We start from the raw sequence: 26861 nt of genomic DNA on the forward strand, positions 1-26861 counted from the left end.
AATTATCTGACATATTATTTCAAATAACACGTCATTTTATTTGGTAATTATTTGTCATATTATTTCAACTAACATATAATTTTATTTGATAATTATTTGAAATAATTATTTGAGATAATAGTGAAATCTCTTAAAGACGAACTTTTTGGAAAAAGAATCTTCCTCGAAGCAGATTCTTGTAAAGATTTCTCAAAATAAAATCTATTTGATGGCTATTATTTCAAGAATTCTATCTTTCTAAAGAGAAAGAGTTTTGTTTAAAGCAAATTGACTCGAAAGTTTCTAAAAACAAAATCTTTTTGTCGCTGTTTGAAAACTATTTCTTCCGTCGCATTTGAAATAACAGAATAACGAAATAATTCATTACTTGAGACTGTTATTATTTCAAATGGATTTACGTGACTTTTATTTTCAAATAACAGCATTGCAATTTATTTGTAACATTGATGTCGTCTTCATTTTCGTTTCAAATAAAATTTGCCCGGGTCCGACGGCCACCAATTTTATTCATCAGTTTTTCGTAACATATTTTCGGAGATACTGCAATGAATTCGATTAAATTGTCGAAAATTGAGTGGCTGAATGACGATCTAACTAATCCCGAGCAAAACGACTCGGTCGTCGCAGTCGGGCACAGCTTGACAGCAAAGATTAACAATGATTTCCATAAGGGTGTTTACGAATACCTAGCAATTTTCCGCTATCATCCAATCGGACAGATCGCGCGTGTAAGTGCGAAGAACGCGTGGAATGCTTGTTGTTGATTAGGGGCATCGGTCATTTAGTTTGCCCCAGTCGTTCGGTGGATAGACTTCTGCGAAGTTGTGATAATTTCGGAGCTGTGCAAGAAGCGATCTTTTCCTATCGAATTAGGGTATCGTGTTTTGACTGACGTTCTTATTATTCGATTGATTCGACGTCTAATCGTCGACACATATCCGGAGTAACGAAAACATTCGTCTAAGAATAGCAGTTGCGGCGTCATAACGCTTTAGACACACTGGAAGAAGATAATAATTGATCGATTTCTTGTGAGTTTGTGTCGTTTTAAGAAGAAGTTCTGTTTCTTCAGAAACGTTGTTTTGTAGCAGTTTCAAATAATACAGCTATGCGATTGTTATGCGTTGTTATACAGGTATTGCATGGACACGTAATTAGGAAAATATTGATGTAGTAGTTAATTTACATTGAATGCAATTTATTAGATGGTATAATTGAGATCGCATAAATCATTGAAAAGATCAGATGTTAATTAGCAATAGTTAAATTACCATAAATAAAAAAATTAAAATACCATACAAAAAATAAAAATTAAAGTACCATATAATATAATAAATTGCAATTTATTATATTATATGGTATTTTTATTTTTATTTTTTGTATGGTATTTTAATTTTTTTATTTATGGTAATTTAACTACTGCTAATTAACATCTGATCTTTTCAATTGCAATTTATTATATTATATGGTATAATTCAGATGTCATGAATTGTCGACAAAATGAGATGTCAATATAACAGTTAATTTAAATTGAATAAAATTTACTACATTATATTGTATAATTAAGATGACACAAAATGTCGACAAAATGAGACGTCAATGTAGCAGTTAATTTACCTTAAATACAATTTATTACATTACATGGTATAATTAACAAAAATAATATATTATATCGTGACCTCTCTTGATATAAAGCACCGACAAAATGAGATAAGATCTGCGAGACAGAAATGTTGTTTCAAGAAATTGCCCCAGCCCAGTATCTCCAAAACTAATTGAACAAGACGTTTAAAGTAAACGATGCTTAATTCGGGGCGAAAAGGTTAATGAAAGGCGCGATAACCGAGTGGATAAACAACGCTCCATTAAACTTCTTCGAAGAGAGTCTGACGAAGTTCGTTCCTCGTTGAGAGAAGTTCTGATCGGTTGAATAGTCATTAAATGAGAGCGAGAAAATTGCGGGAAGGGTTCTGTAAGAGCATATACGTATAACTAGCGTGTACTAAAGGTGAGATTATGTTCACGTGTGTGTGCAGGAAATTCGATCGAGAAGGCGCTAAATAAGATCGGCCGTGAGGACATTGTGAAAAAGTGTATATTTAACGTGGAGTTGGTGACCGACGACGTAGAGAAAGCAGTCGCCAGAGTTCGATTAGATCAACCTGGTTTCGATTCTTTGAAAGAAGAATTGGGACCTTCAAGGGACACATCGTTGCGTCGCGACGCGAAAATGGATCCGAAGATGGATCCTGATTACGAACTCAACAGAACCAAGGTTTGCACGAATTTCACAAATTTTGAGTGACAATTACTAGATCGCGGATTTTATGCATTTATTGAAACTATATACAGGTGAAATACAAAACCTTGAAGACATTAGAACAATTGAAAAACGCGTTGTCATACTCTCTATTTCGAACTTATTGAAATTATTGAAAGAAAAAATTAATTTCGATTTCATTTCTGTTTACTACAATAGAACAATTTGCATAAAAATCCGCAGGCCAATAATTGCTATTAAATTTTGCCAAAATTCTACATTATGTGATTTTTATCTCCAATTAATTTCTCATTAAAATAATCATGATTACTATGCGAATCTCCGTGCAAAATAAAAATTATTTTTATTAGTTTCAATAAATAGAAATTGAGCATCTATTGCTCCTTTTAATAATTTTTATTATTTCACGCTAATGCAAAAAATTATCCTCATTTATTTCAAGAAATATAAATCAAAAATATGAAGCTATTTTAATCATTTCAGACTACAACAACTTATGCAAAAAAAAATGATAAGCATTAATTTCAAGAAATAGGAGTTGAATAGTTATTGCTTCTCTCAATAATTTTATTTGATATTAATATGCGCATAATCATTTTAGAAAGATAAGACAAAGATCCGCATTCTAATCACGACGCAATAATGAAAATAATAATGACGTAGAAGTTCATATTTTTACATTTATTTCGATAAATATATGTGCACGATAAGCCTATGTGAATGTTAAATGTATGCGTTAATGGATAACAAGATCATGGATTATTCATGCAATGAATTTGTTGTTTAGGAATCTGAATCTGTCGGAGAGCTCAGTATTACCGGCACGAAGCACGAAACACCAAGTACGTATTCTACAATCTTATTCTATTAACTGTCTTTTACTCGTCCTTACTCGATATTTTATTAACAATGCGCAAAAGATATTTTTCTCAATTGGAATTCCATTCAACACAACACACATACACACATACACAGACACGCGCGCCCGCGATCACAATTCTATAAAGGATATGATGTCACTGCTTGCATTATTCCTGTGAATAACAAGCCAGCCTTATTTCCTGTCATTGCTAAGAAAAATGTGTTAGATCATAAGATTGATTTCACATTTCTTCGAAAGCACATTTTAAAACGCATTGTACATTTGCCGCAGTCGTTCACATAATAGTATTATTTGCTGTCACTGCACTATTTTGCGCGGATTCTTTCGACGTTTATTCGTCGTTTTTGCAAGTAAGTTTATTCTTGTATCGATTATTATGCGACATAATTATTCTTTCGAGAGAAAAATATTTTTCATTGATTTTATACATATTAACGATTTTGCACACGTTTTTTATACACATTAATTATTTTATACATATTATTGATTTATATAGATTATTGATTTATATACACACATCATTGATTTATATAAATTATTGATTTATACATATTAGTGATTTTAGATACACTATTGATTTATACAGATTACTGATTTATATACATTAACAATTTTATACATATTAATGATTTTTTATACATTATTAATCCCTATACGTTAATGATTATATGTACATTATAGGTTTATACACATACATTACTCATTTCTATACACAGGAAATCAAACTGTAAATACTATAATCGCTATATCCGAATTCTTCCGTCAGCTATTCATAATATTACACGTTTAATACATGCAAATTATATGTACTACATTATAATGATTCGTATGTCGGCTCAAAGGGAAACATCAATTCCATCTGAACTTAAATGACTTTTCAAACTATGAAAAAAAATTGCAGCAAAAATTCTGTTCCTTCATTGTACTGTACATACAAATCCGCACGCGTCATAAACGCACACAGTACTCACTGTCTTTTAGATCGATACACGTGAAATGCCCGACTTTTTAAATAACTTCCGTCCAAATCGAAGTAATTACAATTTAATCGTTTCTTTCAGTGAATTAATAGTTAGAAAAATTGCATTATTATGGAAAATGTTTTGAAGCAATCCATTTTCATTTGACAAATATGACTGACTTCTGTGTGCCCCGTAAATTGAGCGTGATCATTAAATCAGTGAAAAATCAGTTATTCATTTATTAGTTATACTGTTCCTTATAGAAAAGATAAATTCGAACGTTTCTTTGATCAACTTGTGAATTATGGATGAAATATTTTTTCCTGTTTAAGTGGAGGTTAAGAAATACATCACATTTTTTGTTAATAATTCTTCACATATTTAAATAAATTATTTCGGTTATTGACAGTAATTATATGACCGAAGTAAAATTTAAGAAACGATATTTTACATATGGTTTTTGATGTTCGAATTATTAATTTCATTGCCGATTAACAAATTAATTTTGCAATGTACACAAAATTTCTTACAGTAGACAAATCCTTCTAGATCGAAATAAAAAAATTTCCAATCCAATCGAACAAATAGTTTTCAAGATAAAATTTCTCAAGTGAATTATGTTTTTGTAAAAATGACGAAAGATCACATGCATCATGCAAACGAACATGAAACGAGCCAAATGATGACTTAATGAACGATGACTCCTCTAATTTTACGTATTTTACCCAGAATCCCGGACAGTACCATCCCAAAATGATCGATCACGTAGAATGATCCAATTATACAAAGTGGTGCAATATTTTAGATAATGAAAAGATGGCAACAATTTGTGCTGTAACGAATATACTCATAATAGTTAATTAGTTAAAATGGATATATATAATTTGATATTCTTTATTAAATGATATATTTTATAAAAATCTCGCATTTAAACAAAATATGAAGAAAATCAACCGTATCCAATATAATTACAGTAACTTACACTTAAACTCAAATTTTGATAACAAAAATAGGTTTTTGAAATAATAAATAGACTACAATTTTATTTTTATCTTCTCATCTAATACAGAATTTAGCAAACAAACTTCTTACGTATATTACGTATACTAAATAGTTAAATATACTTGAAATACAACTTCTATACGCAATTACGATTTCAAAAAGAAATTATTTGCCAAATTTTGTATTACATGAGAAGAGAAAAATATTCTTAGTCTATTTAGTCTTTCGAAAATCCATTTTTCCCCGGCCACGCGGAACTTAGAGCAAAGGGTGCACCCTAATGTACGTACAAAATGAATCCGATTTACCGAGAAAATCGGGCATTTCACGTGTGACAGCCGACTACGCGATCATGCGCCAGTGTTTTCTCTTGTGCGCTTCAGTGTCGAATCGGAGCCGGCTCGGTCACGCGTTTTAAATCACTGTTTTCTTGTTTGTTTGTTGCACCGAACAGCAAAACAGCATGTCACGATCACAAACGGCACTGTATTCAACGGAACCTCGACCCCCATCAAAGATAAGTACGCGAGCGACGAGAAAGAGCTTCGGGACGTAATGGCCGAGTTTCTCGAACAGAAATGTCACGTGGCCGACACGATGAGTAAAAAGTCACGTGACGAGGTCGACGAAGACGAGAGACGACGAAGAGTGATAGCGGACGCCAATCGGATAGTCGCCGGTAAGTGGTCTTCCGCATCTTTGCTGACGAAAATGGTGGGTTGAGGGGCCGCGCTTCGACGTGCTGCACTGTCAATTTATATCTAGCTGGCAAATAACGTCGATCTCGTGTGGGATCGTACAGCGCGAATCATAATCCCCATAATCGCGGTCTTGCGCCATTGATCTTCCCATCGGAAGTACGCAGCATGACGGACTTTTAACGCGATAATAATCATCATGCTTGGTTCGAGGACAGCGAATTCTATATTAACCATTCGTCGACATCAGATATTCGAATCACTAGTGCTACATGGCCCTATACTCAAGATCTCGCTTCTAGTGACATCGTGTTCATTGTTATAGTTCATCGCTGTTCAAACTGTGTTTTCGTTTTTTAGTTTCGTCTATCAGCAATTAGATCTCAATGTTTTGCACTTCTGACGTTTTCGAGACAGTTCGGAAGAACGGCTTGATCATGGATACGCAGGGTGATATCTCAAAATTATGATATTTCCGGGAAATGGCGGATTCCCGAGGTCATCCGAAGTAACTTTGTCCTTAGCGAAAATGCAATCCGCAGCTTTGTTTACGAGTTATTAACGAAAAACAGTGACCAATGAGAGGCGAGCTCGCCGGGCCCGAGACGGCCGAGCCAATCGGCGGAATTGGGCTTCGACAGCTCGTTGACTCCGCCTCGCGCCTGCCGAAGGATCTCTCATTGGTCAGTGTTTGTTCGTTAATAACTCGTAAACAAAGCCGCAGATTGCATTTTCTCTAAGGAAAAAGTTACTTCAAATGACCTCGGGAATCAGCCCTTTCTAGATGTTAACATAATTATGGGACACCTTGCATGCGTTCTTGAGAACAGTTTAATCACGAACTGCGCACTGTGGAGCATTCGACTACGAAAGCTGGCCAAAATTATTTTATTCGTTTACGTGAGAACGAAAGTGAAATCATGCCATATTGTTTACTACAATTTTACAAAGAAATGTACCGGATCAGAAATTTACATAGACTTATAAATATTTATAAATATTCTACGTTCATTTCTATTATTTCACTTTGATTCTCTTCTGCAACTTAAATGAATTAGTTTATTTATTATTGGAATTTATTTCTGAATCGTCTTTGGTGTCTCTAGTAGTACAAGTATTATAGTTTATTATACTTCACTATTTGAAGTACTTCACTGAATTATTAGTAATTTTTTAATATTGCTTTTATATAAAAAAAAACACAGATAATGGAGAATACAACATTTAAGAAGGATATTTAAAATCCATATTTAAAAATCGTGAACAAGCGATCGATAATTTAGAAGCTAGTTAAGGAAGAAACGGTGTTATGAATCATCTCAAAGAAAAGGTACATATATTTTTATTTTAATATATTTTAATATATTTTTATTATATAGTACAAAAATCGAATATTTTACGCGAGATTTTTACACTGACTTTTGGCCAGTTTTTTTATCGAAATACTCTACGGTCTAGCGTGTAAAATATAATGAGAGGTGTGATTATGGTTATTATACAATTACGTCACACTTTTCGATAGGAAGTGAAACACTGCGATGTTTATGAAACACTCACAGGGAATTGTTCAGTATTTTTCTAATGGTTTTACAGATTATTGTTCCGTCTATCCTCGCCGCGCAATCGACGCTCCTTGTATAAACTCAACGTATAATATTTTATAATCGAGGCTGAACTCTGACGAATTTCTTAGCCACGTTTAACTGGCCAATAAATATTCTCGAAGACCTCGTTTATTTTTATTAACGGTTGGAACGCGAGCAGGAAGTAAGATTGTGCGGCGGCAAAAGAAATACTTCTCGCGCGTATACGCGAGAAAGTTAATAATAATATAATAAATAACACGCACGGAAAAATTTAACGAAGCGAAGAGAAGATTTGTACAATTTGAATCCAACGGCACATCATGTGGCTGCAAAACGTTCGATTTGTTGCTGCGAAATCTGGCAATTTAATCTCGTCAACCGTCATTAGAATTTCATCGTTCGTCATTAGTATTTTCTTTGTCATAATATTTAACATATACGTATTTATTTCGAACAACTACTTCAATCCCCTTCTGTTAATTTTCGACATCTTTGCCGAATACAGTAATTTCTCCCAGAATTATTCGGAGGTCGGAATTGAAACCGGCAGATCTGAGAATATTATACTAAGTCGGCACATTTTTATAGGAACTCGGGGCAGTCGGCAGAAAAAGTCAGAGGCCAGGATTACATTAATATGAGTACATAGCAATGCTAGAATAAAAACGATGATTTAACTTTCTTATTTCTAATTTTTTGCCACGATTCGAAGGCAATTCGGAGGCCACGTGCCACGATTCTTACCGACTCTACGAAACAGAGTCTAAATAAAAATATTTTGTTTCTTTAGGTTACTTTGATAAGTTACAGACAGTGTAACAACATTATTCAATTCTTCTTCTTATGTCTCCAGTTATATAAATTCCCCATAAATGCATAAAATCCGTAAACGTAAATTTTCTTTTTCTTCCAAGAAATTGTTAGAATCGAAGAAGTTGCGATCGTTGTACCTGCGATGAAAATCATCCGGCAAGTTGATAATCGGAAATCATAAAAACGAGCCGCTAGGCTCTTTCCAAATTGTCCATTTTTGTGCATAATTGGGATCAGCACAGGAAAATTCACAGTAACCCGAAATTTGGCATTTCCGGGAGAAATTGCCGTGTTTGGTTAAGTATAATTCGCACGTACATCCGCGAATATTACCCATAAAACAGTGCGTACACGTTACAGAGCCACTGGTTTTCGAGCGAATTGACCTTTTTTTCATTTCGGTGTTTCCCCTACACCTTGAACGTTTTGCTGCTACGCATTTTACAGCTAAATCTCCGAGGATCGTTTCTCTTGTCGAGCAATCATTTAATTTACGATTCTCGCCGAGTCCTCGTGCGTGATTACGATGCAGAAAGTTGTTTCGGGTGATTCAGTGCCCTTTATCTTTTTGCCCTTTATAACAATGATAATTCATCCTGTTCTTCTTGCAGAGATAATCTGCACATAGCACAGGATAAAGTTTAATAAGAAAAAGACGCTCGACCGTAACGAATAAATATATTTACATGTTGTACTATTTTGTCTGTTGTCTTCCGTTAGAATGATACAATTTATCACGGAACTGTTGTACGAGAGTCATCGTGAACGTCTTGAATGACTATACTACGCGAAACACGCACAGCACATCATTGATATACATTTTACTTACGCAACCAACAACAATGGCCGACGGTTTTTCACACGCGTAGTTTCTCCCATTGCGTTCAAGACGTAGATTTTGACTTTAGTCTTTAGAACTATAGCACAGCATTGATTCTGGACACGATTCACGAGCGTTCAAGTTCTTAGTTTACGAACGGTCGTCGGCACTAGAACATTTTTACCACATTCTTTTCGTTACCTTTTTTATTATCATCTACTCTCTATATCTTTCACTCACAGGTTCTGGCAGCGCCGTTGCGGATCTCTTCGAATCGATTCAGCTTGCTTTTATTTTAATTGCGTAACGATACTTACCTTATTTATCTATCTATCGTTTTTTTTTTCTTCTTCCTTTGCGCCTCCAAAGCGACTATATACTCGCATCGACTGTATTATAATTGCGATTCTCTGTGTCTCTCATTTTTAATGACTCACTAATAGCCTTTCTACTTCTCTTCGACACTCTTCGTCCCATTAATTTGTTTCAGCAACAAGGTTTCGCTGCAATTTTTTGGCGTTGCATGTACGGCCGACATGTGTGGCCTAACTGTGCGGGCACACGGAACAGCTCTCAAAGTCTCTCGAATCACAGTACCACGCTAATTTTCACGATTAGAACCTCGTGCGAGACGGAGATCGATTGATCACGTTTGTTTCGTTTCCATCGAATTGGCAACATTCGGGGGCATCCTCTTCCGGAGGGCAGCGCTTTGAAATGATTTCTGGGTTATTAAACGAATGGTGTTCGAGGAAAGAACGTGATTTCGTGCAGCTGTTTTTTCACGTCACTTTTATTTAATTGGATTTCACTTGCGCCGGACTTTCACGGTTTATGCGATAAAGAAATCGCTGATAATTTTTTAACCGTTACGATCATGGTCGTCTTTTATATTAAAACGAAGGAGAAGAACACGTTCCAGCGAGCATTCGTCCGTAACCCAGAATACATTTTTGGGACATTATGCTTGACAAGAACGCGATCTTTCTGCTCCGGGGGAGAACGCCCCCGAGATTCGAAATTGTTTCTGACCGTGGTACTTTCCTTTCGCTTACTGTTTTCATCTGAGAACTCGAATTCGGAATTACGACGAAATTACATCGATCCCGAAACAAACAATAAAACACCGCGCGAACAAAAATTCGAAAATCGTCGTGCGACCGCACAAAAATTCGGTTTCCGAGCAAAAAAAAAAGAAAAAGAAAAGAACGAACCATTGCCGAAAGAGAGTACACATCCTTGGATAGCTGGTCCATAGCACAAAAAAAAAAAAAAAATACCACTCGATGCACAATAAAACCACACACGAGAGTCTAACCGCTGAATTCTCAAAACAAAACAGCAATGCCGTGAAAGCTGGCTTTACACTAATCATGACGAAGCGAACGTTTCGTCGCAATCTCAATTCTAAAAAACAAAAAAAAAACAAAGCAAAGCAAACAAATTAAAATAATAAGAAAATCAAATCAAACAAATGTGTTCTTCTTATTTTGCCACGTTTACAGATGCCTAAAATATGTGATACTTAATTAACAGGTGTAATAGCAGACGCGGAGAAAGAGAAGGGGAAGTTAGCGAAGGAAGGGTGGTCGGTGGTTTGTGATGATGATGATGATGATGCGCGGGACGATGATAAAGAGGCAAGAGGTGCTGTAGTTCAAAGTTTCGTTAGGGAACAGTTAGGCGATAGGCCGCAGACAGATAAGAAAGCCGTTGTTTTAACGCGACCGGTTACGGAGGGCGTGCCGGTGGTCGAGCCGACCATAATCAAGCAACGTTACGTCCGCGACGGCAAGGGCGATAAGGGCGTGACGATAGTCGCTTCGAAAACCGTGGTTTCGGTTAGTGACGGTAAAACGGGTGAGCCGCCGGTGATCACGCAGACGATCACCGTCAAAGAAGTCGACCAAACTTCGCCGAAAGACGCGGCCTCGGACGGTAAACAGACGACAGTCAGCGCGAAGGAGCTGATGTCGAAAGAAGGTAAGGAGATCGACGAGAAGCTGACGGCGCCTGCGAGTCCTCCGAAGGACGCGGCGAAGGGCTCGCCGGGGAAAACGAAAGAGCCCAAGCAGCAGGACGAGCCGAGACAGAAACACATTCCAAAAGACACGAAACTCGCCGGTGACAAACCAATATCCGCTTACGAAGGCGTTTACACCGCTCAGTACGCTGTGCCAGACGAGGAACAAGAGGAGGAAGCTAAGAAGTCGAAGGAGAAGAGCGGTGGTATACTGTCGGGGATCTTCAAAGGATCGAAGCTGAAGAAGGGTAAAGCTGGGTCCAAGGACGCATCCTTCGACAGCGGCGACGAGGAAGTCAAAGCTCCTGTCGCGGCGCCAGAAACCCGAACAGACATCGTGATCACGGAAACCACGCTCGGTCCGGACGTCAAGCTGGCTACCTTGCAGTTCCTGGACGACTCCAGGAGAACCGCGGCGATTATGCAACCGGATGAGAAGCGGGAAACGAAGCACGAAGCGGCAGTGGCTAGCAAAGACGCTCCGGACAGCGTGGCGGATGCGACCGCCGAGGACCAAGAAAAAGAGAAAGGCAGCGGGTTCTTCGGCATCTTCAAGAGCCCCAAGTCGAAGGAGAAGAAGCTGAAGAAGTCCAAGGAGTCCTCCTTCGACAGCGGTGACGAGGAGGTCAGAATCGCCACGGGGAAGCTGCTGGACGACACGAGGAAACTTGCCGACAGCACGATGACGCCGGCCAAGGTCGAGGAGAAGCCTTCCGTTGTCAAGGACGAGGTGCGCACCTTCGTCTCGCACGTCCGGTACGACGACACGCCCAAGGACAAGCTGAACGGGCACTCGTACGACATCGCGGAGGTCCAGAAGAGATCGGAGATCGACAGACGAACTCCGCAGAAGGACATGAATGGAAAAGCAGAAGCGAAGGAGAGAAGTCTAGAGAGGCAGAAGGAGCCGATTGAGGGGCAGAAAGAAGGCGAGGATGGTAAAGACAAGGCTGGAGGGTTCTTCAGCATGTTCAAGAGCCCGAAGCTGAAGAGCAAGAAGAGGAGCGCGTCCAGGGAGAAGAGCTCTTCCAAGGATACGTCGTTCGACAGCGGCGACGAGGAGACGAGACACGCGACCGCTGCGTTTTTGGACGACGTTCGCAAGACTGCGGAGAGTTTGCATCACGCCGATGAGGTACAGAAACCTGCTAAGGTGCCTGAGCCAGAGCCTGCTGATAAGGACAAGGGAGTCGGAATTCTCGGCATGTTCAGGAGTCCGAAACTGTCCAGAGACTCGAGGAGCAGGTCGCGTGAAAAGAGCGCGGCGCCTGAAGAGACCAAGCCTGTCGACAAAGCTCTTCGGGAGACCACTGCCAAGTTCTTGGAGGATACGCAGAACATTGCGACTGCTACTTTAGACGCTACCCATCAGGTTCAGGAGACAGGCAAAGGCGTCGCCGACGAGGCAAAAACAGAGGCGAGTAAATTATCGAAAGAGGTCCAGGATGACGCTAAGAAAGCGAAGGAAAAGGGCAGTGGTTTTCTGTCCGGGCTCTTCAAGGGTGCGAAACACGCTGCCGACGAGGTGTCGGAGGATGTTAAAGAGTTCTTGGACGACACCAAGAAAGAAGCAGCTGAAGAGGAAAGCAAACTTCGTGACAAAGCAGCTGAGAAGGTCAAAGATGCGGAGACCAAAAAAGATAAGGTAGTAGCTGACGCGAAGGAAGGGAAGGACGTCGTTGTTCTCGCAGCGAAGGACGCGAAGGACAAGGTCAGTGGCAAGGTCCAAGACGGTGTGCAGAAGGTGTCCGATGCTGGCAAAGTCACTGGAGAGAAGATCTCCGGGGGAGCCAAAGATGTCAAGGAGAAGGCAGTGGCGGCGACTCAAGAAGTAGTTGACGGTGCAAAGGCAACGAAGGATGCTGCTGCGAAAGAAGTTAAAAAGGATGCTGATCTGGTGAAGGACAAGGTCGCGTCTGGAGTGGACGCAGTTGCTGATAGTGCCGAAGCTGCAAAAGAGAAAGCAGCAAAGGAAGCGAAGAAAGCAAAAGAGAAAAGCGGCGGTTTTCTTTCTGGGTTGTTCAAGGGAGCAAAACACGCAGCTGATGAGGTATCGGATGACGTTAAAGAGTTCTTGGATGAAACCAAGAAGGAAGCTGCTGAAGAAGAGGCGAAATTAAAGGAAGCAGCAGCTCAAAAAGCAAAAGACGCTGAAGCCACTAAAGACAAATTTGTGGATGATGTAAAATCCGGTAAAGATAAAGTTGTTGCCACTGCAAAGGACGCTAAGGACAAGGTCAGCGAGAAAGTTCACGATGGAGCGAAGAAGGTGGCCGATGCTGGTAAAGCAGCAGGTGAGAAGATCGCTGACGGTGCTAAAGAAGTGAAAGGTAAAACAGAGACAGCAGCTCAGAAGGTAGTCGATGGCGCCAAGACTGCAAAGGATGCAGTTTCGCAAGAGGTTAAAGAAGATGCCACCATTGTGAAAGATAAGGTTGCGTCCGGAGCGGCTGCAGTTGCAGAGAGCGCAGAAGCTGCAAAGGACAAAGCAGCTAAGGAGGCCAAGAAAGCGAAGGAGAAAGGAAGTGGTTTCCTTTCTGGTTTGTTCAAAGGAGCAAAGCAGTCTGTGGACGAGGTGTCTGATGACGTTAAGGAGTTCTTGGATGAAACCAAGAGGGAGGCTGCCGAAGAGGAGGCGAGATTAAAGGAAGCTGCTGCTCAGAAAGCAAAAGAGGCTGAAGCCTCTAAAGACAAACTTGTCGATGATGTAAAATCTGGTAAAGATAAAGTTGTTGCAACAGCTAAGGATGTGAAGGACAAAGTCAGCGAAAAAGTTCAAACTGGAGCACAAAAAGTGGCAGATACTGGCAAGGCAGCTGGTGAGAAGATCGCGGACGGAGCTAAGGATGTCAAAGACAAGACGGAAATAGCAGCACAGAAGGTAGTTGATGGAGCTAAGGCTGCAAAGGATGCCGCAGCGAAAGAAATGAAAGAAGATGCTGCCATCGCAAAGGACAAGGTCGCATCTGGTGTGGCTGCAGTTGCTGACAGCGCAGAGGCTGCGAAAGATAAAGCAGCGAAGGAGGCTAAAAAGGCCAAAGAGAAGGGCAGCGGCTTCCTCTCTGGTTTGTTCAAGGGAGGAAAGCACGCAGCCGATGAAGTGGCGGATGATGTCAAGGAATTCGTTGATGAGACGAAGAAAGAAGCAGCTGACGAAGAGGCTAAACTCCGAGACGCGGCATCCAAGAAAGCCAAGGATGCTCAGACAGCAAAGGAGAAGGTTGCAGCAGAGATGAAAGACGCTAAAGATAAAGTGATCGATGTTGCGAAGGACGCTCAGGACAAAGTGGACAAGAAGGTGTCGGAGGGTGCGCAAAAAGTAGCAGACGCTGGCAAGGCAGTTGGTGAGAAATTATCCGAGGGAGCTGCTCAAGTTGAAGATAAGACGAAAGCAGCAGCCAAAGGAGTAACAGAGGGTGTGAAAACTGCGAAGGACAAGGTGTCCAAGGAAATCAAAGAGGACGCCGATGCAGTCAAAGAGAAGGTTGCATCTGGTGTGGATGCTGTTGCTGAGGGTGCAGAAGCTGCGAAGGACAAAGCAGCGAAGGAAGCGAAAAAGGCCAAGGAGAAGGGCAGCGGCTTCCTTTCTGGATTGTTCAAGGGAGCCAAGCACACAGCTGATGAGGTCTCCGACGATGTCAAGGAGTTCCTTGACGAGACAAAGAGAGAAGCTTCCGAAGAGAGGGACAGACTTCGCGACGCAGCTTCTGAGAAGGTGAAAGATGCTGAGGCAGTCAAGGACAAGACGGTAACCGAAGCAAAGGATGCGAAGGATAAAATCGTCACCGGTGCAAAGGACGTGAAGGATAAAATCAGTGACAAGGTGTCAGACGGTGTTCAGAAAGTGTCTGACACTGGCAAAGCTGTTGGTGAAAAGGTCACCGACGGAGCTAAAGCGATCCAGGACAAGACAAAGTCAGCAGCACAGCACGTAGCCGACGGAGCCAAGGACACGAAAGACAAAGTGTCCAAAGAAATTAAAGAGGACGCTGGGCTGGTGAAGAGAAAGATATCAACCGGCGTAGATGCAGTCCTAGACGGTGCTGAGGCAGCAAAGGACAAAGCAGCAAAGGAAGCCAAGAAAGCCAAAGAAAAGGGCAGTGGCTTCCTCTCCGGCCTCTTCAAGGGTACAAAACATACTGCGGATGAAGCTGCCGATGACGTCAAGGACTTCCTCGACGAAATGAAGAAAGAGGCAACCGATGAGAAGGCTAAAGCCGAGCAAGCTGCTAAAGATAAATTGAAACAGATTGAGACAGGAAAGGACAAGGCTGTGGCAGACTTGAAAGACGCCAAGGACAAAGTTTCGGAAACTGCGAAGGACACTGCGACTAAAATTGGCGAGGGCATATCTGACGGAGCACGGAAAGTCTCTGATGCTGGTAAAGCTGCTGGCATGAAGATCTCAGAGACTGCCAAACAGGCTGAAGATAAGGCAAAGGCGACAACCGCCGACGCCAAGGACGCAGCAGATAAACTTTCCAAGGACCTCAAGGATGGTACCCAAACGATGAAGCAGAAAGTATCCTCTACGGTCGACGCAGTCGGCGATGGTGCAGAAGCTGCGAAAGACAAAGCAGCAAAGGAAGCGAAAAAGGCAAAAGAGAAGAGCGGCGGTTTCCTTTCTGGCCTCTTCAAAGGCGCCAAACACGCGGCTGAAGAGGTTGCCGATGACGTCACCGACTTCCTTGAAGAAACGAAGAAGGAGGCAGTTGAAGAGGAGGCTAAATTGAAAGAGGCAGCAGCAGAGAAAGCCAAAGACGCAGACGCTGCTAAAGATAAAATTGCAGAGGATCTAAAAGCTGGCAAAGACAAAGTCATTACTGCTGCAAAGGATGTCAAAGACAAGGTCAGCGAGAAGGCCCACGATGGAGCTCAGAAAGTAACTGATGTCGGCAAGGCAGCAGGTGAAAAGATCGCCGAAGGTGCTAAAGAAGTTAAAGATAAGACTGCAACAGCAGCCCAAAAGGTGGTCGACGGCGCCAAGACAGCCAAGGATACAGTTTCGAAGGAGATCAAGGAAGATGCTGCTATCGTGAAAGATAAGATCGCATCCGGAGTGTCTGCTGTCGCTGATAGCGCAGAGGCTGCTAAAGACAAAGCAGCTAAGGGAGCAAAGCAGGCCGAAGACAAAGCGAAGTCAGTGGCGCAAGACGTAGCGACCGGTGTCAAGGTTGCGAAGGATAAAGTTTCCAAAGAAGTCAAAGAAGACGCTGACGCAGTTAAACAGAAGGTTGCGTCTGGAATAGGAGCAGTCGCTGACAGTGCAGAAGCTGCGAAGGACAAAGCAGCGAAGGAAGCGAAGAAGGCCAAAGAGAAGGGCAGTGGCTTCCTCTCTGGCTTGTTCAAGGGAGCCAAACACACGGCTGACGAGGTATCGGACGACGCTAAAGAGCTCCTCGACGAGACCAAGAGAGCGGCATCTCAAGAAAAGGACAAAGTTCAAGACACAATCGCTCAGAAGACCAAAGATGCCGAGGCAGCAAAAGACAAAGCAGTGGCTGATGTTAAAGATGCGAAAGACAAAGTCGTCGCAGATGCGAAGGACTTGAAGGATAAGGTCAGTCAGAAGGTCACGGATGGAGCTCAGAAGGTGTCTGACACTGGTAAAGCAGTCGGCGAAAAGATCTCTGACGGAGCTAAAGAGATGCACGATAAAACAAAGTCAACAGCACAGCAACTAGTGGACGGTGCAAAAGACACAAAGGACAAAGTGTCCAAAGAAATCAAAGAGGACGCCGAAGCAGTGAAGGAGAAGGTTGCATCTGGAGTAGATGCTGTTGCTGAAGGTGCAGAAGCTGCGAAGGACAAAGCAGCGAAGGAAGCGAAAAAAGCCAAGGAGAAGGGCAGCGGCTTCCTTTCTGGATTGTTCAAGGGAGCCAAGCACACAGCTGATGACGTCTCCGACGACGTCAAGGAGTTCCTTGACGAGACAAGGAGAGAAGCTTCCGAAGAGAGGGACAGACTTCGCGACGCAGCTGCTGAGAAGGTGAAAGATGTTGAGGCAGCCAAAGACAAGACAGTAACCGAAGCAAAGGATGCGAAGGACAAAATCGTCACGGATGCAAAGGGCGTGAAGGATAAAATCAGTGACAAGGTGTCAGACGGTGTTCAGAAAGTGTCTGACACTGGCAAAGCTGTTGGTGAAAAGGTCACCGACGGAGCTAAAGCGATCCAGGACAAGACAAAGTCAGCAGCACAGCACGTAGCCGACGGTGCCAAGGACACGAAAGACAAAGTGTCCAAAGAAATTAAAGAGGACGCTGAGGTGGTGAAGAGCAAGGTTTCATCCGGGGTAGATGCAGTCGTGGACGGTGCTGAGGCAGCAAAAGACAAAGCTGCAAAGGAAGCCAAGAAAGCCAAAGAAAAGGGCAGCGGTTTTCTCTCTGGGCTGTTCAAAGGCACAAAGCACGCTGCTGACGAGGTTTCCGATGACGTCAAGGATTTCCTTGACGAAACGAAGAGAGAGGCATCTGAAGAGGAAGCCCGAGCACGTGAAATGGCCGCCAAGAAGATAAAAGACATCGAGACTGCCAAAGACAGCGCAATAGCCGATGCTAAACAGACTAAAGACAAAGCAGCATCCGCTGTGAAAGACGCGAAAGACGAAGTCACTCAGAAAGCTTCTGATGCAATGCAGAAACTTTCTGACGATGGCAAGGCTGTTGGCCAGAAGGTCGCCGAGACTGCCAAGGAGACCGCTGCCAAGGCCCAAACGACTGCCAAAGATGTTGTCGACAGTGCTGTTGTGGTGAAGGACAAAGCACTGTCAGGCTTAGACCAGGCTAAGGAGAAAGTAGCATCAACTGCGATTGACACGAAGGACAAGATCAGCGGAACTGTAGCCGATGGCGTTCGGAAGGTGTCTGACGCGGGCAAGTCTGTTGGAGACACACTGTCAGACGGCGCCAAGCAGACTGAAGCTGCAGCAAAGGCTGCGGCAGGAGAAGTGTCCGACAGCATCAAGAAAGGGAAGGACAAAGTGTCTAAAGAGATAAAAGAAGACGCAGAATTAGCGAAACAGAAGGTCTCATCAGGGGTAGACGCAGTTGTTGCTGACAGCGCTGAGACCGTGAAACAAGCTAAGAAGTCGAAGGAGAAAGGCAGTGGCTTCCTGTCAGGTCTCTTCAAGGGCGCTAAACATGCAGCTGAGGACGTTTCTGAAGACATGAAGGAATTTTTGGATGATACGAAGAAGGAGGCTGCTGAAGAGGAAGCTAAATTGCGAGATGCAGCTGCCGAGAAGCTGAAGGAAGCCGAGCAAGCGAAGGACAAAACCGTGTCTGACGTAGAGAAAGCCAAAGACAAGGTCGCTGGAGCAGCTAAGGATGCTAAGGCCAAGGTTGACGAGAAGATGGCTGAAGGTGCTCGGAAGATGTCCGAAGGCGCCAAGCAGGCTGAGGACGCAGCGAAGGCAACAGCGCATGGGATAGTGGATGGCGCCAAGACAACGAAGGATAAGGTAGCTCAAGAAATAAAAAAAGACGCGGAAGCTGTCAAGGATAAGGTTTCATCAGCGGTGGACACTGTCGCTGAAGGCGCAGAGGCAGCAAAGGACAAAGCTGCGAAGGAATCCAAAAAGGCGAAGGAGAAAGGCAGCGGGTTCCTCTCTGGGCTCTTCAAAGGAGCTAAGCAAACTGCTGACGAGGTGTCCGAGGACGTTAAAGACCTCGTTGACGAGACCAAGAAAAAATCAACAAAGGCAAAGGACGCAGCAGTAGCAGATGCAAAGGCTGCGAAGGAGAAAACTGCTGCGACTGTAAAAGGAGCCTCTGACTTCGTCGCGGAGAAGGTGTCCGATGGAGTTCAGAAGACGTCAGAAGCTGGTAAAGCGGCTGGCGAGGCAGTGGCAGCTGGGGCGAAACAAGCTGGCACTAAAGTGCAGGAGGTGGGCAAAGGTATCGCCGAAGGTGTCGAAGATGCAAAAGATAAAGCATCGAAAGAGCTGAAGAAGGACGCCGAAGCAGTGAAAGACAAAGTGTCGTCTGGAGTGACGGCTGTGTCCGACTCTGTGGACGCAGCGAAGGACAAGGCTGCCAAGGAAGCTAAGGAGGCTAAGGAAAAGAGCAGCGGCTTCTTCTCCGGGTTGCTGAAGGGTGCGAAGCACGCAGTTGATGACGTGGCAGACGACATCCATGATTTCGTTGACGAGACGAAGAAGGAAGCTGCTGAAGAGGACGCGAAGGCGCGAGAGGCTGCTGCTAAGAAATTGAAGGATGCCAAGGCAGCGAAGGACGAAGTGGTAGACGATATCAAAGGCGTGAAAGATAAGGTTTCTACCGCTGCCAAGGATGTCAAGGATAAAGTCCAGGATGGAGTGCAGAAAGTGTCTGATGCTGGCAAAGCAGCCGGTGAGAAGATCTCTGACGGAGCTAAGGATGTTAAAGAAAAGACAGAGACGGTTGCTCAGAAAGTCGTCGATGGCGCTAAGGCTGCAAAGGACAAAGTTTCGAAAGAAGTTAAAGAAGATGCAACCATCGTGAAAGAACAGGTTGCATCGGGATTCGGTGCAGTTGCTGACGGAGTTGAGACTGCAGCTGATAAAGCTACAACGGAGGGGAAGAAAGCAAAAGAGAAGGGCAGCAACTTCTTCTCGGGACTGTTCAAGGGAGCAAAGCACTCGGCTGATGAGGCTAGCGACCACATGACGGACTTCCTCGACGAGATGAAGAGGGAAGCGTCAGAGGAGAAGACCAGAGCTCAGGAAACTGCTGAAGAAAAGTTGGAGGAGGTTGCGCACGCGAGGGATAGAGCAGCCGCTGGTCTGGAAGACGTTAAAGACAAGATCGTTGTTGCAGCAGAGGATGGTAAAGACAAGGCAGCTAAAACGATCAGCGACGGAGTCCAGAAGGTAGCAGACGCTGGAAAGGTTGTTGGCGAGAAGGTATCCGAAGGTGTTAAACAGACTGAAGATAAGATACAGGCCACTGCTAAAGGCGTCAGCGACAGCGTCAAGGACGCAGCAGACAAAGCGTCCAAAGAAATCAAAGAGGACACTGAAGCTGTGAAGAGGAAAATCTCTTCAGGAATGGAGGCTGCTGCCGAGGGCGTAGAATCTGCAAAGGACGCCACCGCGAAGGAGGCGAAGAAAGCTAAAGACAAAGGCGGCAACTTCTTCTCTGGCTTGTTCAGAGGAGCCAAGCATGCTGTCGAGGACGCTACAGATGACGTCAAGGACTTCCTGGATGAGACGAAGAGGGAGGCATCGGAAGAGCAAGCTAGACTTCGGGATGCAACAGCTGAGAAGGCCAAAGACGTGGAAATGGCGAAAGATAAGGCAGTAGCTGGTGCGAAGGATGCAGCTGACAAGATTGCCACTGCTGCGAAAGACGCCAAGGACAAAGTTAGCGACAAGGTGTCCGACGGAGTCCAGAAGGCAGCCGAGGTTGGAAAGTCTGTCGAAGACAAAGCAAAGCAGGCTGCTGGCAAAGTGGTCGATGGTGTGGACCAGACGAAGGATAAAGTGGTTGAAGCTAAAGACAAAACTGTGGCGACGGTGAAGGACACCAAGGACAAGATCAGCGAGAAGGTGTCCGCAGGTGTTGATAAAGTGGCAGATGCAGGCAAGGCTGTTGGCGAAACGATCACAGAGACAGGTAAAACGACAGAGGCTAAAGTAAAGGAAAGTGTCAAAGACGTCGCTGTCGGTGCTAAGTCAGCGAAAGACAAACTGGCAACTGAGATCAAAGAGGATGCCGCAGCAGTGAAGCAGAAGGTTGCGTCCGGGGTGGATGCGACTGCTGAGAGTTTAGACGCCGCGAAGGATAAGGTAGCAAAGGAGGCAAAGAAAGCGAAAGAGAAGAGCGGCGGCTTTCTTTCTGGCCTGATCAAGGGAGCGAAACACGCAGCCGATGAGGTATCAGAAGACGTGAAAGAGTTCCTTGATGATACCAAGAAGGAGGCTGCTGAGGAAGAAGCGAAATTGAAGGGAGCAGCAGCCGAGAAGTCGAAAGAGGCCGAAGGTGTGAAAGATAAGGTTGTAGCTGAAGGAAAGGCTGCAGCAGATAAGGTCTCCGCTAGCGTGAAAGATGCTAAGGATAAGGTTACTGAGAAGGTCGCTGGTGGAGTTCAAATGGTGGCCGACGCTGGCAAAGCAACTGGGGAGAAGATCTCTGAGGGAGCGAAACAGGCTGAAGAGAAAACGAAGACAGCTGTTCAGCAAGTAACCGACGCTGCCACAACTGCAAAAGATAAAGTTAAAGAGGATGCAGAGGCAGTGAAGGACAAAGTGTCTTCGGGCGTTGATGCAATCGCTGATACTGCAGAGTCGACGAAAGAAAACGCTGCAAAAGAAGCTAAGAAGGCGAAGGAGAAAGGTAGCGGCTTCCTTTCTGGTCTATTTAAAGGAGCAAAGCACGCTGCAGACGAGGTAGTTGAAGACGTCACTGATTTCCTTGATGAGACGAAGAAAGAGGCAGCTGACGAAGAAGCAAGATTGAAAGAGGCTGCGGCAGAGAAGTTGAAGGATGCTACAACAGTCAAAGACAAAGCAGTGGCTGATGTTAAGGACGCCAAGGACAAAGTTACTGCTACAGCGAAAGATGTTAAAGAGAAGGTCACCGACAAGGTAGCAGGTGGAGCGCAAACAATATCCGACGCTGGCAAGGCTGTCGGTGAGAAGGTGGTGGAGGGAACCAAAAAAGCCGAAGACAAAGTCAAGTCTGCCGCGCAAGCAGTAGCTGATGATATCAAGACAGCGAAAGATAAAGTTACGAAAGAAGTTAAGGAAGACACAGAGGCTGTTAAAAGCAAGGTTTCTACTGGAGTCGACACAGTTGCAGAGAGCGCAGAAGCTGCAAAGGACAAAGCAGCTAAGGAAGCCAAAAAAGCGAAGGAGAAAGGTAGTGGCTTCCTCTCTGGCTTGTTCAAAGGAGCAAAGCAGTCTGCGGACGAGATGTCTGATGACGTTAAGGAGTTCTGGGATGAAACCAAGAAGGAAGCTGCTGAAGAAGAGGCGAAATTAAAGGAAGCAGCAGCACAAAAAGCAAAAGACGTTGAAGCTGCTAAAGACAAAGTTGTCGACGATGTAAAATCTGGTAAAGATAAAGTTGTTGCAACAGCTAAAGATGTGAAGGACAAGGTCAGCGAGAAAGTTCAAGATGGAGCACAAAAGGTAGCAGATACTGGCAAGGCAGCTGGTGAGAAGATCGCAGATGGAGCTAAGGATGTCAAAGACAAGACGGAAATAGCAGCACAGAAGGTAGCTGATGGAGCTAAGGCTGCAAAGGATGCCGCAGCGAAAGAAATTAAAGAAGATGCTGCCATCGCAAAGGACAAGGTCGCATCTGGTGTGGCTGCAGTTGCTGACAGCGCAGAGGCTGCGAAAGATAAAGCAGCGAAGGAGGCTAAAAAGGCCAAAGAGAAGGGCAGCGGCTTCCTCTCTGGATTGTTCAAGGGAGGAAAGCACGCAGCTGATGAGGTCTCCGACGATGTCATGGAGTTCCTCGTCGAGACGAAGAGAGAAGCCTCTGAAGAGAAGGATAGACTTCGTGACGCAGCTGCTGAGAAGGTGAAAGATGCTGAAGCAGCCAAAGACAAGGTGGTAGCTGAAGCAAAGGATGCAAAGGACAAAATCGTCACGGATGCAAAGGACGTAAAGGATAAAATCACTGACAAGGTTTCAGACGGTGTTCAGAAAGTGTCTGACACTGGCAAAGCTGTCGGTGAAAAGGTCACCGACGGAGCTAAAGCGATCCAGGACAAGACAAAGTCAGCAGCACAGCACATAGTCGACGGAGCCAAGGACACGAAAGACAAAGTGTCCAAAGAAATTAAAGAGGACGCTGAGGTGGTGAAGAGCAAGGTGTCATCCGGCGTAGAAGCTGTCGTGGACGGTGCAGAGGCAGCAACAGACAGAGCTGCAAAGGAAGCCAAGAAAGCCAAAGAAAAGGGCAGTGGCTTCCTTTCTGGACTGTTCAAAGGAGCCAAACACACAGCTGATGATGTCTCCGACGATGTCAAGGGATTCCTCGAAGAAACGCGAAGGGAGGCTGCTGAAGAAGAGGCTAAAGCTCGCGAAGCAGCTGCCAAAAGAGCTAAAGAGTTGGAAGCCATGAAGGACAAGGCAGCAGCCGATCTCAGCGACGCTAAAGGCAAAGTCTCCACAGCAGTGACGGACGTCAAAGAGAAGGTCAGTGACACAGCAGCTGCTGGAGTACAGAAAGTATCCGATGCTGGTGAGAAAGCTGTGGGCACTGCTAAAATGGCAGAGGCAGCAGTCAAAGACCTAGCAGTTGGCGTCAAGGACGCAGCCGGCAAGGTATCCGAGGAGATCAAGAAGGACGCAACTTTGGTGAAAGATAAAGCCGTATCCGGAGTAGACAAAGTAGCAGACACTGCAGAGGCTGCGAAGGACAAAGCCGCTAAAGAGGCAAAGAAGGCGAAGGAGAAGAGCGGTGGACTGATCTCTGGCCTGATCAAAGGTGCGAAGCACGCTGCCGAGGAAGTCTCCGAAGACATGAGGGATTTCCTCGACGAAACGAAGAAAGATGCAGCGGAGGAGAAGGCCAGAGCTCGCGCAGCAGCTGCGGAGAAGATGAAGGACGTTGAAAGTACAAAGGATCAAGCTTTATCTAGCGCTAAGGATGTGAAAGACAAAGTAGCGCAGAAAGTCTCGGACGGCGCGCAAAGTGTAGCAGACACCGGCAAAGCTGCAGTTGAACATCTGAAGACCGGAGCTAAGCAGGTCGAAGCCAAAGCTGCTGCCACTGCCAAAGACGCAGCCGACAGCGCGAAGACAGCTAAAGAAAAGGTGTCCAAAGAAGTGAAAGAGGACACGGAAGCTGCAAAGCAGAAGATATCATCCGGCGCCGCAGCGGTTGCAGAAGGAGCAGAAGCTGCCAAGGACAAAGCCGCTAAAAAGGCTAAAGCAGCGAAAGAGAAAGGCAGTGGTTTCCTCTCCGGACTCATAAAGGGCGCGAAGCACGCTGCTGATGAGGTTACCGACGACGTCAAAGACTTCCTCGACGAGACGAAGAAGGAGGCGGCCGAGGAGGAGGCCAAAGTTCGCGAGGCAGCTTCGCAGAAGGCGAAAGACGTCGAAGCAGCCAAAGACAAGACAGAAGGCCAAGTGAAAGACACTCGAGAGAAGATGACAGCTTCGGTGAAGGACGCCAAGGATAAAGTCGGCGAGAAGATCACCGACGGATTCCAGAAAGCGTCCGACGCTGGCAGAGCTGTCGCCGAGAAAACCTCAACAGGAATCAAGCAAGCCGAAGACAAGGCGAAGGCCGCGAAGGACGCGGTGTCCAAGGAGATCAAAGAGGATGCGACTCTGGTGAAAGAGAAGATCGCGTCCGGAGTCGACGCAGTCGCCGAGGGCGCAGACGCGGCGAAAGATAAGGCCAAAAAGGCGAAAGAGAAGGGCGGAGGATTCCTCTCCGGCCTCATCAAGGGCGCGAAGCACGCAGCCGAAGAGGTTACCGACGACGTCAAGGACTTCCTCGACGAAACCAAGAAAGAGGCAGAGGAGGAGGAGGCTAAGCTCCGAGGAGCAGCGAAGGAGAAGTCGAAGGACCTCGAAGCTGCTAAAGACAAAGCCGTGAGCGACGTCAGAGACGCAAAGGACAAGGTTGCCACTGCTGCGAAAGACGCGGCCGGGAAGGTCAGCGAGAAGGTGGCGACAGGCTTGCAAAAGACTTCGGAAGCTGGCAGATCCGCGACGGCGAAATTATCAGAGGGCGCTAAGCAGGCCGAGGGCAAGGCTGAAGTAGCAGTCCTCGAAGTAGCCGAAAGCATCCAACTGGGCAAAGAGAAACTGTCGAAGGGAGTGAAAGAGGGCGCAGAGTCGGCGAAGCAGAAGGTGTCGGCAGGTGCCGAAGCAGTCGCTGACACCGCAGAGGCGGTGAAAGACAAGAGCAAGAAGGCCAAAGAGAAGGGCAGCGGGTTCCTCTCTGGCTTGTTCAAGGGTGGGAAACACAGCGACGAACTGTCCGACGAGGTCAAAGAGACCGTCGAGAGGACGCAGAGGGTGGTTACCAAGGTCGACGAGTCCGACAAGTTAGCGAAGGAGCAACTTGCTCAAAGGCTGGTCGTCAGAAGCGATAGGACCATGTTCGTGGACGACCCTAGACACGGCTCCGCGTTAGACGAATCAATCTGGCAGGAGAATCAAAGGTTACTGGGCCCCGAGACTAGGGTAGTTAGGACAGGCGATAGGGGGGTAGTGACGCAAACAATAGTTAGCTCGAGTCCCCGGTCCGTCGACCCTATGTCCACCGAGTCCGAGGTCCACGTTCGGTTGACCGAAGTGAAGTCGCAGAAGGTGTCCCGCATTCCACAGAAAGTTAGCTCCCCGAGGGTTAGCCCGGACGACGGTTCGGTTAGGGTAGTCACGATATCTAGCGAAGTAGAGCACCTCGAGCCTCGCACACGGCAAACCGTCACCACAGTCGTAAGAAAGTCTGTGCGGACGGCGGCGACCCCACCACCCAGTCTCGCCGAGTACACTGACAATAGAATCGAAGGTATCTTGCAATAATTGCGTTCTACATATTACATACCAGCTGTGTGTAACATGATTAATTAAGTTGACGCTTTTCTGTAACTTAAGTTTTTGGTAGTCGTTTACCAAAGTGACCGGGACGCCGGTCATTGCACTGTGTCATTCGTAATATAATTCCTAACACTCTCTATCTCTATCTCTCTTATCTATCTATCTATCTATCTATCTATCCGATTATCAATCACTCGTTAGTGTACTAATTTTTGTCGTCTCTCTTACGAGAAACGAGGACCAAAGTAATATTTCCGGGACGCGTACTATAAAGTGCGGAGTGAAAACAATGCGTAATTTTATTGTGCTCTCTCACGTTCTCGTCACCCGATTGTCGGAATCTAGATGTTCGCGGTCTCTTATGTGTCAATTCACTTGCTATAACAGTGGATCCGATCCGTTAACACTTTGTCACTTTATAGTATGACAGTGTCCCCCTAAATGTGTAACAACGCGGGGCAGGATACACGATCTAGCGTAGAACAACATTTAAATAGAAAACAAAAGAGAAAAGAAAAAGAAAAAATACGAGAAAAAAGAAAAAGATATACATGATTTCGATTTATTTGCTGTTCTGATTTTTTCAGTTTGTGCGTTCTTAACTTCCTTAACAATTTTTCTTTTAATGCATGTTTTCAGGTTTTTAATTACGCTATTTTTTAACATATATATACATAGATATATATTATCCGAGAGATCGTTCTTAATGATAGTAATTACGATATCTGTGTCCGCCCACGCGCGGCGGCGGCCATCTTGGTTCCTCACCGATCCGTTGTTTATTTTGTTGATTCTAGCGTATCGTATAGACGTCACACGTTGATTAATCGAGAGAGAAAATACGATTATTATTATATGATTATTATTATTATCCTTATTATTATTATTCTTACTATTATTATTATTACTATTATCTCATTGAATTAACAGGAGAACCCACGGCTAGAGAAGCATGAACCGAGGTATGCCATGCAGGGAAAAACCATCATTCATCTAATCTCTTTGTCAGTTCATTGCTTTGAATGTTCGCCGAGCGATTATCGGATCGTGCTCACATCGTTGTTCGATGACTTTTCCAGATGTCACCGAGGAGGCTGCCAGACGGGCGCAGAGCCTAGCCGAGCAGGCGTACACGATGTCGAAAGCAGGTAACGTATGGTCAGCCGAGAGCTAGAAGTTCCACGTATACACAGATCACAGGCCCAAGATCAATACGTTAGCAGAATTCTATTTTGGTGCCCTCATTTATATTTAGCTTTATCTTCCATAGTTAGCACCTGCCGACGCTTTCACACTGAC

The 26861-nt window shown here is 44.7% G+C and overlaps 1 protein-coding gene across 25 annotated transcripts in view; it reads left to right on the forward strand.

Moving 5' to 3' along the window:
• Positions 1-26861, forward strand: part of LOC117220538 (uncharacterized) — a 175687-nt gene that overhangs the window by 131822 nt on the left and 17004 nt on the right. For 20 of the 25 annotated variants that reach the window (XM_033470576.2, XM_033470578.2, XM_033470580.2 and 17 more), the window contains 5 exons: positions 2037-2275; positions 3069-3123; positions 5583-5807; positions 10582-25533; positions 26642-26710. In XM_033470576.2, coding sequence (XP_033326467.2) covers positions 2037-2275; positions 3069-3123; positions 5583-5807; positions 10582-25533; positions 26642-26710 — 15540 coding nt within the window. The remainder of the gene's footprint in view (positions 1-2036; positions 2276-3068; positions 3124-5582; positions 5808-10581; positions 25534-26641; positions 26711-26861) is intronic. The other 5 variants (XM_033470595.2, XM_076518726.1, XM_076518727.1 and 2 more) reach the window with 2 other exon arrangements.

The sequence above is a fragment of the Megalopta genalis genome, chromosome 2 (genome assembly GCF_051020955.1).
Source record: "Megalopta genalis isolate 19385.01 chromosome 2, iyMegGena1_principal, whole genome shotgun sequence".
Taxonomy (NCBI): domain Eukaryota; kingdom Metazoa; phylum Arthropoda; class Insecta; order Hymenoptera; family Halictidae; genus Megalopta; species Megalopta genalis.